We start from the raw sequence: 17,470 nt of genomic DNA, 5'->3' as shown, positions 1-17,470 counted from the left end.
TTCCTGAAAACTGAGATTCTAGACTTGTTTAATCATGTTCTGTTTTTAACAAGCAAGGACCGAGCACTTTTCCTTGGCAGAACAATCCTAACTATAGAGGCTGGGTTGCTGTGGAATGGCAGATACACTGCCACATTCTGAAGCCCTGCCAACAAGGGTGGAAGGTGGAGGGGTTTTTTGGGAGGGTGCCTCACCAGCTCCAGCCTGGTGCAGCTGAGGGATTAAGGGATTGGGCCTATGAGCCAAAGCCCCCAGCATTCCACTCCAAAATGCCCTGTTTGGGAGCTTTCCACTGGCTACTGCCACCCATTTTGTTGGCAATCAGACCTCCAACCTTCCTCCCATCAGTATTACAGCTGCTGCTGTTAAAATTTCTATACTGCCCTTCGCCCGACGATCATAGGGCGGTTTACAATATAAAAATTCAAAAATACATGTCTTAATAACAAACAAAAACAATACCACCATCACTACCCTGAGGTTTAAAAGGCCATAGATTGTTTAATTAGCCACAGGCCTAGGAGAAGAAGGGCTTTGCCTGGCACCTAATGAAATGTACTGAAGGTGCCAGGATTCCACAAGCAGGGAGCCACCAAAGAAAAGGCCCACTCTTGTGTTGCTACCCTCCAGACCTCTTGCGGAGGAGGCACATGAAGAAGGGCCTCAGATGATGACCACAGGATTCAGGTCGGTTCATATGGGGTGATGCGCTTCTCTTCCTAAGAACTGATCAGAAATTGTTAACAGGCTGTTAAGAGTGTGGCTCAGAACCATACAGAGAATGCTGTGATAGAATCCCTCAGGCCAGTAAGTTGTCTCTTTGCCATATCTTTCAGCTATTTGCAGCATCTTCTGCGACCCATAACACTCACACTTACTCTGGTGCCAGTGTCTCCTGGACAATGACAGTTCTCTTTCTCAAGCTCTGGGAGGAAGACCTTTCATTGCCTACAGACAGCCACCCAATCTTAAACAACTCCTAACCCACAATAATACTACAACCAGACTTTTGTCCAGGAGAGGTTGTAGATCTCTGATGATGCGTTGTACTGTTTTAACTTGGGAGCTGTATGTGATGACTAGAGGTGTTCTGTTATTTTCTTTTTTGGGTCTGTCTTGCAGCAAGTTCTCTCTGGGTATAAGTCTGGCTCTGTTGATCTGTTGTCTAACTTCATCTGCTGGGTATTTTAGTTCTGAAAAGGTTTGCTGTAGATCTTAAACAACTCCTAACCCACAATAATACTACAACCAGACTTAACACGGACACTGGCACCAGAGCCTGCAATAAACCCAGATGCCAACTTTGCTGCCACATACACCTGGACAACACCATTACTGGCCCCAACAACATCACACATACCATCTCGGGACTATTCAATTGCTCATCATCTAACATTGTGTATGGCATCAAATGCCAACAGTGTCCTTCAGCTCTCTATATTGGACAAACAGGCCAAACCTTACGCCAAAGAATAAATGGACATAAATCTGACATCAAGAATCACAAAACAGAGAAACCAGTAGGAGAACACTTCAATCTCCCAGGACATTCTATACAAGATCTCAAAGTAGCTGTTTTACTACAAAGGAATTTCAGAAATAGACTGGAAAGAGAAGCTGCTGAATTGCAACTCATTACCAAACTTAAAACCATGGAGAGACCTGGTTTGAACAAAGACATTGGATTCTTATCCCATTATACATGACTAAGCCATTTCTCACCTTCTCACCCCTTGCCTTTTCCTGTAAGACCTATTACAGTCGTTAAGAGTCGTCAGCAGGCTCATCTCAGCTATCTGCCAATCTCCCATTCCCACCACCCTTCTGAGTAATACCCCTCCCCACCTTCTCACTATATAGAAGGATCTGGCAACTTCTGTTTCAGTGTATCTGAAGAAGTGTGCTTGCACACGAAAGCTCATACCAAGAACTAACTTAGTTGGTCTTAAAGGTGCTACTGGAAGGATTTTTTTTATTTTAAAAGTTCTCAACACTTCATAAATGATTTGCAGATTGAACTTCCTAAAGCAACTCTCTTTCTTTAGAATTGCATTTTTGTGGTATGTTCCGAAAGTCTCTCTTGAAAAACAGCTGTTGTGTCTTTCTCTTTTTTGACTTTTTGCCCCCCCCCCAAAAAAAAGGTTTTACTCGCAACTCAAGCAGTGTGTCACCTCATGGTTACGTGCCAAGCACTACCCCTCAGCAGACAAACTACAATTCCGTCACGACAAGCATGAATGGCTACGGAAATGCTGGAATGTCCAATTTAGGTGGATCTCCAACCTTCCTGAATGGGTCTGCTGCCAACTCTCCCTATGCCAGTACGTATTTCTGCACCATTTATGCTGATTGTTTTCCTGTGGTGGTTGGTGCCCATAGAAACTTGCAGGGTGGGATTCAGGGAGAAAAATGCCAGGTGGAGCCACTCCCTGAACTGGTTGTAAGAAACGCAGGCAGGCATGTGGAGGCTTGCTGATGGCAGATTGGGGGTGGGGTGGGACAGTGCCCCGTTCACTCCAGTTGAGCAGTTGCTGCTGACAAATGGCCTAGCCTTTTGTAACGTCCCTATTGCCCCAATCCTAAATGCACTTACTAGGGTGCATCTCACTCAATTCCCATTGGATATATTAACTGCAGTCATACAGTCACCCCATAGCAAGAGTTCTTGGAGCAGCTCACAAAGAAACGGGAAGAAATGATTAACAACTAATTTACAGGAAAAACTCAAATTCAGTGAGTCAAAGGACACATGCTTTGAACTGAACTGTAAGGCAGCAACCTGAGGCAGAGCGAGTAAGCCCCACTGATACAGTGAAGCTTACTTCTGAGAAGATGTGTATAGGTTGCGCTGTAAGACCCTTGAAGTTCATTGCAGACCCTTAAAGTTTGTTTCACGCTTGTCATTTTTGTTATTTATTTACAAGTGGAAGCAGCTGCATTGGGTTATGTATTTGATGCAGTAAAGTGCCATTAATCTGGACCATTGCTTTCCATTTCCTGGATAGACTTTGTACTTCATATAATTATATATGATTTTTGGTTTTATTCTAATTGCTGCTTGAGAAACTCAGGCATAATTTTGGGGCTCCTAAGAAGCTCCCGTTCAAGGGTTGATCAGGTCCTTCCTGCTTATCATGAACAATGCTAACACACCAGAAGCTGGCCGCCAGGCACCTGGGAAGCACTGTGCAAGGCACTTCCCAAGCTGTGATAGTTGGGTATTTGAGAAGTGCTGTGCAAAGTGTGTTTGTGAGGGGGGAGGTTCATTGGAATTGCCCTAGGAGAGGGTTAAACCTCTCCTCTCCAGACACTTGTGATTCCAATGAAAATGCGCCCCGCCACCTCCACCCACACCTACTATTACATTTAACAAAGCCCCTGATGTGGCTGCTACCACATGCCTGACGCAATAGGTAGTTTTGCCCCAATACTTTAAAAAAGGATCTTGCCCCTAAGGGCAGTGTTAGAAACTGAGATATGAAAGCTAGGAGCTAAATGGCACCTTAGACCTAGGGTATTGGCGCAACAATGGAATGTATAGGTGTGCTTTTTTAATAACAAGCAGACAAAGCTGAAAATGAATGAACTGCAGCTAAAATATTATGTTCAGTTTCACACGGTCTAGTCCTTCCCATGCCCACCTCCCTAATATTCTTAAGAGGGTCTCTTCTCCAGTCTTCAGAATGTAGCTGGAAGTGGGGAGGCAGAAAAAGGCCCTCCTTTCCTTCCACTCAGGAATTTTAAACTGAAATCTTAGGCAAAGTACTGCGCCCAGCGCTCAGAAACTGCTCGCCCTAAGGAAATTCCCTGTTGCAAAATGCACCTAGAACAATGGGAGTTTCGAACACTGCTTAAGGGTCTTTAAAGTAAAAAAGAAAAAGAGAGATCTACATGGTTGTCATGTCAGAGCTTAAAATTCTCCACCAGGAATTACTATTTAATTCTGATAGCAGTATAATAACAATGGATGATAATTAAACTCTCTGAACTATTACACTGAATTAATGGGATAGAATTTTTAACCCCTATTCTTTGTTCCATGAAAGTGATTTCTGTGATACACTATTTCATAATCACGGACTGATTTGTCTTCTGAAGTGTTTCTTTCTATTGAATAATGTCTTTATATTACTTTTCATTTCACCACCACCACCACCATTATTATTACTATTATTATCTTTGAGCGGTTTTTCTTGGTTGATCTTGCTGTCCCATTAATGGTAAATACGTTCAATTGGAAAATGTTTCAATCATGACCTGAGAATTAGAAAGGTGGCATCCTTAATTAAATCAATAAACTAATTGCTGTATAGTAGCAATTCAATTTAGGTGCTTTGATTGCTGCGCCTTAACAAGTGCTTGCAGGAACTGAGTGACTCCAGACCAAGATTGTATCTGTCAGACTGTGAAACTTTGAACGTTTAATTTCCATTAATTGATTTCCTCAGTGTTCACAAATATGATATCAGTTTCCTGCACTGAGATTCTGAGAGGGTGATTTTTATCTTCAGAAATGCAAATAAAATAATAATCTCAAGTTCAGCTGATTTAAATTTTCATTCCCCTGCCATTTAATTATTCATAAACCACAATTAAACATAAACAGCTTCTAAATAAGATGGGGGGGGTGAGTAATTTGTCCAGCTAACCAGGTTCTTCTCTTTTCTCATAGTAACAGAATCCAAATTTCTGGAGCAACTTGGCATTATCTTTAAGTAAGGAAAGCTGCTCTAAACCAACAACCACAACCACCAAATATATTAATTATCTTTAGACAAAATGCCAAAGAGGTTGAAAAAGTAGGCGATTCTCAAAACCAAAGTAGTTGATTTGGCCCAGGCCCATCACATTAAAAAACAAACTATGGTTTAATGTGAACGGTACATACCACTAAAAAAGTTCTTGCTGCGCTCAATTCCCAGTGCTCCTGAATTGGGCTTACTGTGACATCTGAAAACATGCTCTTGGTTTGCTTTCCCCAAACAAACCACTAGGAGTGAGCCAGGAATAAACTTTGGCTACTGCTCATGGTTTGCTAGGAGAGAAACAAACCATGAGCTAGGCATGGTCCTCATGACAAACCAGGCTGGATTATTTCCTGGTGGTTCAGCAGCAGCAAGAGCAGGGGATAAGCAAGGCAAGAAGCATGTTAGGCTTTCACGTGAAACCATTGTTTGTTTCCATCTATGGTTTAATGTGACATCTTAGAAATTTCAAACATGTACTATCCTACAAGCTAGGAAAAAGCTGTGGCTGACCTTGGTTGCTAACTGCAGCGCTGGATTTAGGGTGGTGTGAGCAGTTCTCCTGCACAGGGCGCTATGCCTTGGGGGCACAAAATTGAGAAGATTCATTTGGGGGTGCAAATTTTGGGGGGCAGTGTACTAATTTAATTATTATTAATAATGGAACCAGGAACAAAGCAAATAACTGCATGCATACTCTCCTACCACCATGGAGCTTTCTGCCGCCACCACCTCACACTCGCACACACACCGCCTCACTCCTGGCCAACATGGCTAAGACATGAAGTGCTGATACTGAAAACTGTTCCCAAACTGTCTGCAACTGCCCCTCCCAAAATTTCATGACTGTGCAGGCAAGTTGACAGAATGAAGAAAATCACAGGTTTTTCTTTATTTGTCATGACCAACAAAAATGGTTGGCAAAATTAAGGAATGTTTTTAGCCTAATCCTATGTATGTTTATTCAAATGGACATTCAGTAGAGCTTAGTCCCAATTAAGTGTGCATATATTTGCAGCCTGGCAGCCAAATTTTGTGCATGTTTTCTTAGAAGTAAATACCACTGAGTTCAGTAGCTTTTAGCCCCAAATGAGGGTGCAGATATTTACTCATTGGATTGCAACCTGAGTCATGTGATCTATTGGATACTAAAATAATATTGTACCAAAAACAAACAAACAAAACAACAGCCAGTTTTAGTTTTCTTCTTTTAAAAGTAACATTTTCATTATTATTATTTTTTTAAAAAGAAGAATATTGGGATTTGGTCTCTTTATTTAGAGACTTCCTCCTACACATGTAAACACATGGTTCAGTTGCAGGAAAAGCAGAACAAAAATTAAATGAAGTGGAGACAAGGAATAAAAGAAACTTTCACAAGTTTGTTTAGCTGAAACAATGGGGCGGGCTTTAACTTTTAGGGGTGTTCCTTCCCAGTGTTAGAAACTGAGATATGAAAGCTAGAAGCTAAATGGCACCTTAAACCTAGGTTATGGGCGCAACAATGGAATGTCTAGGTGCACTTTTTTATAACAAGAATACTGAGTGCTGAAATTGCATGAACTGCAGCTAAAATATAATGTTCATTTTTCACATGGTCTAGTCCTTCCCCTGCTCACCCCCTAATATTCTTAAGAGGGTCTCCAGCCTTCAGAGAGTAGCTAGAAGTGGTGAGGCAGAAAAAGGTCCTCCTTTCCTTCCACTCAGGAATTTTAAACTGAAATCTTAGGCTCAGTACTGCTTCCAGAGCTCAGAAACCTCTCGCGCCAATGAAATTCCATTGCAAAATGTGCCTGGAACAATGGGAATTTCAAACACTGTCTCTTCCAAAGTTGCAGAGGATGCAAGGCTGTCACTTACGAAAACTGCTCCCCAATATTTTCTGTGACTGAAAGAGATTATTGAATTTGCCTCTTGGATGCAGCTGTGTGACCACCCGGGGAAGCACAATTAACTTCCACCAGTGCTGTCTGAGGTCCCATGTACACTGTACATTTAAAGCAGTATCATACTAAAGTAAACAGTCATGACTTCCCCCAAAGAATCCTGGGAACAATTGTTATGGGTGCTGAGATCCCTCACAGAGCTACAATTATCAGAGTGCTTTAACACTCAATCCCTCTTTTCAGGTAACTCTGGGAACCATAGCTCTGTGAGGGGAATCAGGTCTTCCTGGCAACTCCTGGCACCCTTAGCGAACTACAGTTCCCAGGAATCTGTGGGGGAAGCCATGGCTGTTTTCAGTGGTATGATACTGCTGTAAATGTATGGTGCAGATGGGGCGTGAAGTAGAGTGCAGACATTCAGTTTTGACAAGTTGACTCTCTCTAGGAAAACGACACGGAGGCAACAGTTGTTACCATTTTTAATGAGCTATCTCAAGATACGTGGAGGTTGTGAGATAGCCCAGAGTGATGATGGGGACCTGTCTGATGTTACTTTCACAGAATGGTAGAGCTGCTTTCTCTTGCTTTTCTGCATTGCAGGGGGTGGTGGACTAGATGACTCTACAATTCTATGATTTCATGCCACCTCATAAGTAATACCAGAAGCCCTGGATCCCATGGGAAGCCATGGGAATGAGCCATGCCATGCTATCCTTCCCACGTGACCTGGGATTCTGGCTTCAACTTTCCAGTAAGGGAATAGCTGTTGGCAAGAACGCCATGCTAAGGGTCAATCAGATGTTATGAGAACAAAACCACCAAGAGCTCAGGGCATCTGCTAAAGAAGTCTTGGTGGCACCCTCGAAACTCAAGCCTTTTTGCATTTCCATTTAAAATCTTGATACCAGTATTTCCTCTGTGTTTTGTTTTGCTCTAGTCGTGCCATCCAGCCCAACAATGGCCTCCTCCACTAGTCTCCCTTCTAACTGTAGCAGCTCCTCCGGGATCTTCTCCTTCTCACCAGCCAACATGGTCTCAGCAGTGAAACAGAAGAGTGCTTTTGCTCCTGTTGTTAGACCGCAGACTTCCCCTCCCCCCACCTGTACCAGCACCAATGGGAATAGCCTGCAAGGTAGGCCAACCTGGGCATCATACTGTTTTACAGCACCTTTGTTTCTTGCATCTCATCCAAAGGGTGACAGGCCTTGGCAGTCTACAATGTGGCCTGTGCATTCTATGTGTCACTGATAAGTGCCCTCATTCCCTTGCTTGGCAAAACAGCCTGCTTTCATTGCCCTGTTGAACTGAGATGCTGTGTCTTTTTTTTTTTTTAAAAAAAAAAGCATGGTCTGAGTGTTTGCTTAAAATGAGTGATATTGCAGCTTACTAATACCAGCCTTTCTCTTTCTTTCCTTTCTTATTCCTTGTTGTTGTCTTTTATCAGACCAGTCTTTTGTGGACTCTAGCAAGTACTCCACTGCAGGGTCTCTCCAGGGTCTGGCCTTCTCCTGAAGTACGTCAGTCAATCTTCCCTTCCTTTTTTTAATTTTGTTTTTCCTTTGTCATGTCCACATGTGGAATATCTCTACTAATAGCAGCAAAGTTTGTGGGGGTTCATCACAGAAAGCAAACCACAGCAACACTTGCTTTGCATATGATAGGAAATTATATATGGCATGTTCTACATTCATGTAAGGTTTCCCAGCTTCTTACCTTGTATGGCATTAGCTCATTGTGATTAATGTTCTGGATGTCAGCTAATTTATATTGCAAACCCCCGTGTCTCCTCGAAAACCTCTTCAGCTGTTGGAAACCTACACTTTTATGTCATCCCATTGACTTAAACTGATACTTTCCCTAATACTGCACCCCTTTTCTATATCATTCACATATAGAGCAATCAGATGGCTATGGATTTCCAACCTATCTATGTACCTTAGGTTCAGGTGAAATTTAGTGGGTGCCTGGAAGCCCATGCCATGATTCCTGAAAGTGGAGAGTCCTGTTTTGCACTATGATTTCCCTCCAGTGTTGCAGTCCCACTTGAAGAGTGCTTGAGTCTCTTGTTAGCTTTCATAGTGTACCAAAATGGACAAGGCACTCTCCAAAAGGGAGCAGACATGGATCATTGCTTATCACAGCCAAGTTTGGATCAGGAATATTGGATAATACATACCAAGCCACTAAAGCAACCAACTAACTGGCAGAGTAGGCCTGCTGCTTTCTGTGTTACAGTTGTGTTGACATTGCCTATCCTACATTTCAACATGGAGCAGTTGGGGAAATGAGAAACAGCCAACTGAGGTGGATTTCAGAAATAGGCAAACTCCGGCCCTCCAGATATTTGGGACTGCAATTCCCATCATCCCTAGCTAACAGGACCAGTGGTCAGGGATGATGGGAATTGTAGTCCCAAACATCTGGAGGGCTGGAGTTTGCCTATGCCTGTTTTAGATAGTCATCTGAGATTTTCACCTTGAAGCCCTCCTACAAATGAGGGGGCTTTGTGGCCACACACCTGCCACTTATAGTATATTATTAAATTTCTTTTTTCATTTTTTCTTCTCTTTTTATAGTTAATTTGCACATTGCAGATATCAATGTAGATAGGAAGGAAGCTTGTGTGTGCAGGAAAATTCAGATAATTAGTTCTAAGACAGCAAGGGACAATTCACTTAAAAGTGATAAGAGCGTTTATGGTCAGCTACAGTTTTGCCAAATATATGTTCTATGTCAGAGCACTCAAAGTTTGCCCTGAGTCCACCATCAACTTGGTGTCAGAAGCCTGCTTAGCTTCTGAATGGGCTTGTTCACCCATTATCAGCCCTGAACTTAAGTCCCCAGTTGTCATTGTATTTCCTTTTGTTCACGGACAAATACGGTGATGCCCACATTTGAATAAAAATGCTGTGTTTTGTCTGTATGTCCTATAACGTTACTTGTCATCGATGCATTGGGCTGCACATCCAGCCAATGAGAGAGGGAATTAACACGTGTGGTATACACCATAAAAGCAGAATCCGCCCTGTTCACTGGTTGCTGGTGTCTGTTGTACGTCTGCCCTACTGTGCTTAACCCTCCCTCATAATTACTGCACCACACTCTGAAACACTGAGAGGAATATACATTTTCATGCTCACTTAGATAAGAAGAGTTCTCATAATCACCAGCTGCCTCAAACTGCGCCAGAGGTAGAAGAGGTTACTGGTGCATGCTGTAGTTCACCCAGACCTGTTCCCCCTGCCTACTTTCTTTCTTCTATCTGTCTGTCTGTCTTCACAGAATGTGGTGACAAATAGTAGATTTTTTTGCCCCATCGCCTTAAGCCACTTTCCATGAGCTGAATTCAGAAATCGCCTATCCTAAATAGACACATAACAGAGACTCTTTTTGGGTCATGTCATGAATCTCTGAGAGTGAGCAGCCAGCTTTTGCAACTATAGATGAAAACATTCTCAATGTTAAATGTACCAGCAGAATGAAAAGTGCTCATTCATAAACAAAAGGCACTTAATATGCCTAAAGACAAGTGCTTCACCCTGTGTACTAGAACAATCCAGGGGCATAAATCTGAAGGCTAAGACAGGTCAGAGTGGGGTTGTTGTTGTTTTAACCATATAGTATGCAATCTATAAAGAACTGATCTTATGCAAGCCTTACATGAAATAAATGAAGTTTTCAAGGGAGCTATGCTGGAAAAATTGCGCCCAAAGAAAATGAAAACTCACAGACCTCTTTAACATTCCCTCCACTATTTTCGATTTGCAGTTTAAACTGGGAAGCATTCTCAGTTGTAAGCTCCCCACCCCCATGGTTACAGAAGCTGTGACCTCCTTCTAGAAATAGTATGGGTCAAACATAGTTGTCATAAAGCGTCAGTTCAGCATATTGCTAATCATGGACGATATATTAGACACAAGCCTTATATCTGATCAACAAGTGAGCTCTGGTCTATGAACAGATATGCCTTTCCTAGTAACCTCAGTTAGGACACCCACCTACCAATCTGAATAACAGACATAGTCCTTTAAATCTCCTAATAGGAGGCAAGACAAGTGAGGCTCCTTCTGCCTCCTTACTCACCTGCTGGGTGATACACCTGGGAGGGAGAGCATGACAGGGCAAATAATGAGCTACAGTAACACTGTCTCCTGATTTAGTGGAATATTTAAAGGGTCACGCCCAATGTTTGGCTAGTAGTCCTAGCCAAGTAGTCCTAGTAGTTGGCTAGCAGCTATGCTCACTACAGTGACATTGATTTGTATATTAATATTGTGGAATTAAAATCTGCAGACCTAAAACCTTCCAGTTGTACTTCTGCTTGTGGTAAGAGCAGAGAAATAGAACAGCAGGAGCTTGGAGCTTGCAGTTTTCAAACTGTTGCTTTTGATTTTGCCATGCCCAGGATTTTAGATTTCCTGTTTTAAGACACTGGCTGCGTAGGTAGTACATGAACAGAGTGATTTTCACCTCCCAAAATAAAGCTCATATTTGCTGTTGGAGATAGAAGTGATCACTTCCTTGGCAAGGCTTTGTACATTTAAAGCAATTGTTTATGCAATGCACAGCAGTGATACAAATCGGTATTAATTTATACCACTGTCTATGTTTTTGCATAGGCTCTCTAATACATAATTGCAATAATAGTAGTCATGCATTGTGCAACAATGCTTCAGATCTGCTTTGCTAAAATTGTACATGCACCTTTGCAGATAACCATGCCAAGTGTGAAAAATCATATCCATGAGAATAAAACCATGGGTGTCACATTCCAGATAGGCAAGGTATAAATATAATAAAATCATCATCATCATCATCTACTAGAACAGGCTTCCTCAACCTCGGCCCTCCAGATGTTTTGAGACTATGTTGGGAGTAGGCCAAAAACATCTGGAGGGCCAAGGTTGAAGAAGCCTGTACTAGAAATTGCTGATTAATCACTACCTATGTCACATTCCAGATTCAAATGCTCAGATAGCATACTGACATCAGCTTCTATCACTAATATTGTTTGTCTTTTTAGAGCAAAGTGGAACTTCAGTGGTTATATTTTCTCTACAGCATCATGCTATTTTACACCACACTCAAGGCATGCCAAATCTGCTCAGAAATGCACAGTCGATTATGTGTGCTATTGTTTGTGTAAGGGGTAAAAGCTGCCCCCCCCACACTTTCATGGGATCATTCAAAAGTGGGGACTTGAAGGAAATGGGGAAAATCTTACCTTTGTAATAATACAAGGTGCATGAGGCTCTCCACTTTCTTTTCTGTTCTTTATTTCAACAATAAAAACAAAAGGCCTTGCTGATGCTACCTCAGGATCCTGCATCATTCCCATTGGCATTCTGGCCAAGGTTGAGGAAGCCTGATCCAAACCCTTCACTAGAACAACGGTCATATTTCACTGGTAGTGGTGTTTTTAACCACACAGTTTTTGTGTGGAATATAGAATTTTTTTCTTTTTTTTCTTTTATAGATCATTATCATAGGTTATTCTTATATAAATTAGAACATGATGGAGACATATAACAGCCATTCATTTTGTTTTTGTAAAAATACATTTTGCTTTTGTCAGGTTTTGGGTGGGGGAATCCTGCGATATTTCCCTTTTCAGAATCTATTTCACATTGAACCAGAAAAAAAGCCTAGGTGGTCCTGTAACCAAGACACTTAAAGTACAAAAGTAGCATGATAAGGCCTTGGCAGAATGGAAATAAGAAACCTTTTAAGCAGAAAGAAATTCCGAACGTCATTCTGCCTTTTGACTTGTAATTTAATTCAGAAGTATTAGGCTTCTTCAGCAATAGTAATGGTAGCTGTTCTTTGAAAACCTTACGCTTATGCTGTGTTATATTCCATTTCTCTTCCATTGGCACAGTTTCTTGCATTTAGCTATAGTGAAATGTTAAGCTTTCCTAAAAGGAGAAATCATATTTACTTAGAAAATCATTGCAGAGTTAACAAATGCCCAATACAGAAAATCTGCAAAAACATTTTATTCACTTCCAGGTGCTCCTTTATTGTTAACAGCCTAATAATGATGTTCTAGAAAGGACAGTCAAAATTACCTATATGGGGTAAGGTGTAGTAAGCGCAAAAGTGATACAGGTTAGCCACAGGTTAGAGTTTCTCCCACCCAGCATGATACCATACGTCTGGCAATTTCTTATTGAAGTTTCCAAAATCCACAAGAATCTTAGTAGCCACCACTCTGATTGGACACAGAATGCCTTAACCACCTCTTAGGAAAGAATTCCTAATATCATCTGGGCTATAACATTAGTCTGGTATATGTGGTGCCATAGAGTAGTAGGCAGTTGTGGTGCTATCACCCCTTTAAGACTGATTTATGGGAATTGGTTAGAACTGCAGAAGAAATGAGCTTACCTACAGCTGTCTCCCGTAAAAGGCTTCAAGGCCGGTGTCACAAGGTAATTGGGTGGAAGAGGTGAACACCCATGGTCTCAGTTCCTAAAAAACCTGGATTGGTGGGAGCTCTCGGCAGCCAGCCAAGCCGAGGTCAGCATCTATTTGGGCTTGATAGCATCTTGTTCTGTTGCTTAGCCTACTGAGATTTAAGTGTAAGCGTTTATGTTAATTAGCTGGATAAGTTAGTGTTTGTTGTTCTCTTACCTTCTGAGCTACTTTAATCTGTGTGATTATTTGGAGTTTTTCTCTCTTGTAAAGTTTTGTTTTAGTAAAGTCTGTGTATGATTTTTATGAAATTTGGTCTGGTCTGAGTTCCTGGACCCTTTAATTTTGACCATGCTTTTTGGAGCAAGGGTCATCCGGTACAGCAGTACATGACAATTCCCCCAGTATGAATTAAAACAAACTGTATTTATTCTGCAAATATTATACATATCAGTTCAGTTGGGGAGCTTATAAATTGGGCAAAAAGCATAATGCGTAAATGCATAGCCATTGTTATGGTTGTAACCCTGTGAAAGTTTTTAGGGTGGCTCTAAACTTAATTCCCAATTTTATTGCTGATTTTTAAGATATCATTCCACTGCTCACCCTTGCTCCTGCTCTTCCCACCACTGGCATGTGGTTCCCAAAAAGTTGCTAAGAAGGGCATATGGCAGTCAGAATGTAAAATGGCTTCCCACTCTTGTCTTGGAAGGGTTTCCTGGTCACAACCCATGGCTGCACTGCAGCCCAGTTGGTGGAAGCACCAGGAGGAGACAGCCTCAAAAGATGACCTCAGTGAAGAGGCAAACTGGTGTGGAAAAAGGCAGCCTTTCAAGTACTGTGGTCTAATGCCATGGAGACGTTCAGCATTTAGTAAATGTTCATTAAAAAAAATTAATTTGCCCTCACAAGATGTAGTAGAACTCATTCCCTGAAGACCTAGTGATGGCCACCAATTGGCTAGACAAATTCATGGTGGATAAGGCTAGCAATGACTGTGTTGTACCTTCACTGTCAAATGAGTATGCTTCTGAATACCAGCTGCTGGAATTGTAAGTGCATAGAGTGTTGTTACACTCAGGTCTTGCTTGTTGTCTTCCCATAAGGCATCTGGGTGGCTACTGTGAAAATAGGATGCTGAACTAGATGGGCCTTTGGCCTGGCTCAGCAGGTGGTTCTTATTTCTAATGTTTCCTCTAGTTTGGAAATATCAAGATCATTCCAAAACTGTTGACCTAGTAATAGCTTTCCAGTGTCTGGATAAGCCATCTTTCCTGCTACTTCCAGATTTTCAATAAATATTTAAACATTCAGAATTTAAAATGTTAAACAGTGCAAAGTTTAACCTGTGACCATATTCTTATATGTGTTCCTTCTTCCAAAATCTCTGATCGCAGTTTCATCAGAGATTAAAGAAATATGTTGCTTGTAAATGCTTTATTCACACTATGCTGGTCTTTTGAAGAATCAGGAGAGAGACTCCAGATTTATTTTTAAAGGAAATGGCTGTTGTGCTACCACAACAGGTCATATCCTTATGATGCCTAGTTCCAAATGCATAATTTATTTTCATCCTTTCGTCTTTTGTTTTACTTCATTTAGTCATTGCTGTTTGCTTAAACTGCCTCCCTCTTGCTGATTAGTCTTGTAATTCATGCACATATGGCGATGTTTGTGGAGTAAACATTCCTTCCCACTCCCTGGTCTGCAAGTCTTTCACATTGCTTGGTTCTTATCAAATTAATGCAACTGCAATTAAAGCACACTGAATTTGAATCAGTTATGGGTCTGAGTTCTTCCCCAAGATATCTGCCCAGATGTTTGAGATGGTATGCAGCTGGCATTTTAAAGAGGTGACCTTGTGACCACAGTCACCACGAACCATATGTAACTCCCAGTTTAAGGATGTGTTTCCTTACACCAGGTCATTTTGGGCATTACATAGAAAGACTGAGACCAGATTATCATTGCAGATCTTTCTAGGTCTAAATGTTCAAACATCCTGACGCATGAATGGATTAATTTGAAGTGAGTCAATTTCGTCCCATTGGCTTCAATGTGATTTTAAACTGGCTTAAAAGGAAAGACTCTAGCTTAATTTGTCTGAAGACTGGACTGAGTTATTTGAGTCACCATGTGATGCAAAACACTCTACTGAAGATGTCTTTGTGGGGGGGGGGAATGAATTCAACTTTAGTGGGAAATTATTTATCAGTCACAAATGACATCTTTTCAAGGGCTGAACTGGAATGGGATATATAGCTTTCAGCTGTGGTGTTACTGCTTCCTTGTGGTGGGAGCTCCTTCATAGCAGTGGTAATTTATGCAAGCCCTAATTACCCGGGCAAGCCTCCTAGCATGGCAATTTTCAATGCCAACATCACACATACATCGTGGCAGCTGGCAAGCTAACTGCACAACCTGAGAGACTCATATATTCAACATTTGCATACATTATTGCTTCCAAGTGGGCCAGATTTGCGGCAGCATAATGCCACCGCAACCAGGTGTAAACCATTTATACAGCTGAAAAAAGGCAAGGGCTTCTGGACTGTTCACTAGCTGGCTTGTTTGAGATCAGGGGGTTTGTGTATTGCCAAGAAAAATAGAAACCCAAGGGCTTGAAGTCACGCAGAATACAGACCATTATAAATGTATGCATGATGTTGGCAAAATGGATACAAGTTTTCTTGCTGCTTCATAACACTAGAAGTTGGGCTCACCCAATGACACTGGCTGGCAGTAGATGCACAACAGGCAGAAGAAAATACTTCTTCATGCAATGTGTCATCAAGCTTATGGAGTTCACCGCCACAAATAGTTGTGATGGCCATTGTCTTGGATGACCTGAAAACATGATTAGAGACTTTCATGAAGGTTAAGTCTGCCAATGGCTATTGACCATGATAGCTAAATAGAATATCCAAGTCCAGAGGGAGTATATCTCAGAATATTGGTACTGTAGTGGAGGCAACAATATTTGGGAAGGGCAATTGCCCTCGTGCTCTGCTTGCAGGTTTCTTGGAAGTATTTGGCAGGCCACCATCAGAAACAGGATGCTAAACTAGAGAGACCTTTGGTCTGAACTTGTTATGTTCTTGTATAGATGGCCACAATAGTATGAGACCATGTTGGGTTGGGGGTTAAGGATTGCCCAAAGTTACAGTTTGACAGTTGAGAGCTTTCTGTGTGATCAAAGTATGTTGCAGTTACATTTTAGTCTTTGCTAGTTCCTTTACAACGACACCCCATCCTCCTACCTTTAAAACAAATAAAAGAGGAACCATATTTGTAAGCAGCCGTCTGATTTTTTTTAAAATTATAAAATGTTGATTTTAATTGCCATTGAACAGACATTTTACTGAAATGTGCTTGATTATTGTAAAACTTTCTACTGACTTCTCAAAGCTTTAAGGAACTTTGGATTGAAGTTTGGACTGACCTTCATTAAGCATGTGTCTTAATTAAAGATGTAAGTCTCCTGTAAGCATTACATGGGAATTACATCCCATTAAATATGCTTGGGAGATGTATTATCCCAAGCCCTTTACAAAAAAAATTCTGGGCATATACATATGAAATAAAGCCTAAATCCAGCACAGAATTAGGCATGCTTAAATAAAAATCTAAATTGCAACACAGATGAATGAACTGCTAGAAAATATTTGGAATGTTCTCTTTTACAGAATGATTTATCTCTCTTTTTTTCTTCTCCTCCATTTAACAGCTATATCTGGCATGATAGTTCCCCCCATGTGAAAGGATTGCCTTGAAGAATTTTACTAATGAAGAACTTGGATTCTGCTTCAGAACAAAGTCTGACACAAGTCCCAGAGCGGAACTTTTAACTCAGGCCTTTCTCTCTCTCTCTTTCTTCCTTATTAAGGAAAAAAGGAAGAATCTCACAATAATTGCAATGTTTTTAACAAAATAAAATGGGGGGGGGGGGACCCGTCCTTGCAAAATAATACTGAAATTTACCTGGAGCCTGCAAGTGGAAGGTATTACTTTGTGCTGTCTATCCTAGGTTCTTGGGGGAGAGATTTATTTTGTGTCATGAAGAAAAATCCACTTGTGTCTTCTTGGTTTTCGATTAACTCAGTCACTATTTGTCTTTTACAAATCATAATGGGAGAAGGGGTGCCATCACTAGGGACTATTTTTTAAAAGGTGTAATGAAGGGAAATAAAGTGGCAACACTTTTTTAAAAAACAGTTTGTGTGGAACAGAAGTAGAAGTGCCAGAATAGGGGTGGTGGTTGTTTTTCTTTCCTTAGAAGAGTAATGGCAGTGCCAGTTAAGGGTTGGCTTATTTGTGTTACTCCTCCAGCGACAGTTCACTCATCTGGTGTTTTGCATTCTTGGGAGGTGTGTGTGTAGTTCTGTGGGGTATGTATACACACACGTGTATATGCACACATAAATG

At 41.3% G+C, this 17,470-nt stretch overlaps 1 protein-coding gene across 5 annotated transcripts in view; it reads left to right on the top strand.

Moving 5' to 3' along the window:
* Positions 1 to 17,257, top strand: part of EBF1 (EBF transcription factor 1) — a 397,040-nt gene extending 379,783 nt beyond the window's left edge. For 4 of the 5 annotated variants that reach the window (XM_080989399.1, XM_080989398.1, XM_080989397.1 and 1 more), the window contains exons 14-16: positions 2,142 to 2,321; positions 7,569 to 7,763; positions 16,773 to 17,257. In XM_080989399.1, coding sequence (XP_080845525.1) covers positions 2,142 to 2,321; positions 7,569 to 7,763; positions 16,773 to 16,804 — 407 coding nt within the window. In that variant the 3' untranslated portion in view covers positions 16,805 to 17,257. Of the gene's footprint in view, positions 1 to 2,141; positions 2,322 to 7,568; positions 7,764 to 8,075; positions 8,145 to 16,772 lie in introns of all 5 variants that reach the window. The other variant, XM_080989395.1, reaches the window with a different exon arrangement.
* The last annotated feature ends 213 nt before the right edge of the window (positions 17,258 to 17,470 follow it).

The sequence above is a fragment of the Podarcis pityusensis genome, assembly GCF_964106645.2.
Source record: "Podarcis pityusensis genome assembly, chromosome: 2".
In the NCBI taxonomy this organism is placed as follows: Eukaryota; Metazoa; Chordata; class Lepidosauria; order Squamata; family Lacertidae; genus Podarcis; species Podarcis pityusensis.
The sequence above is the reverse complement of the archived record's forward strand: the minus strand, read 5'-3'. Positions and strand labels throughout refer to the sequence as shown.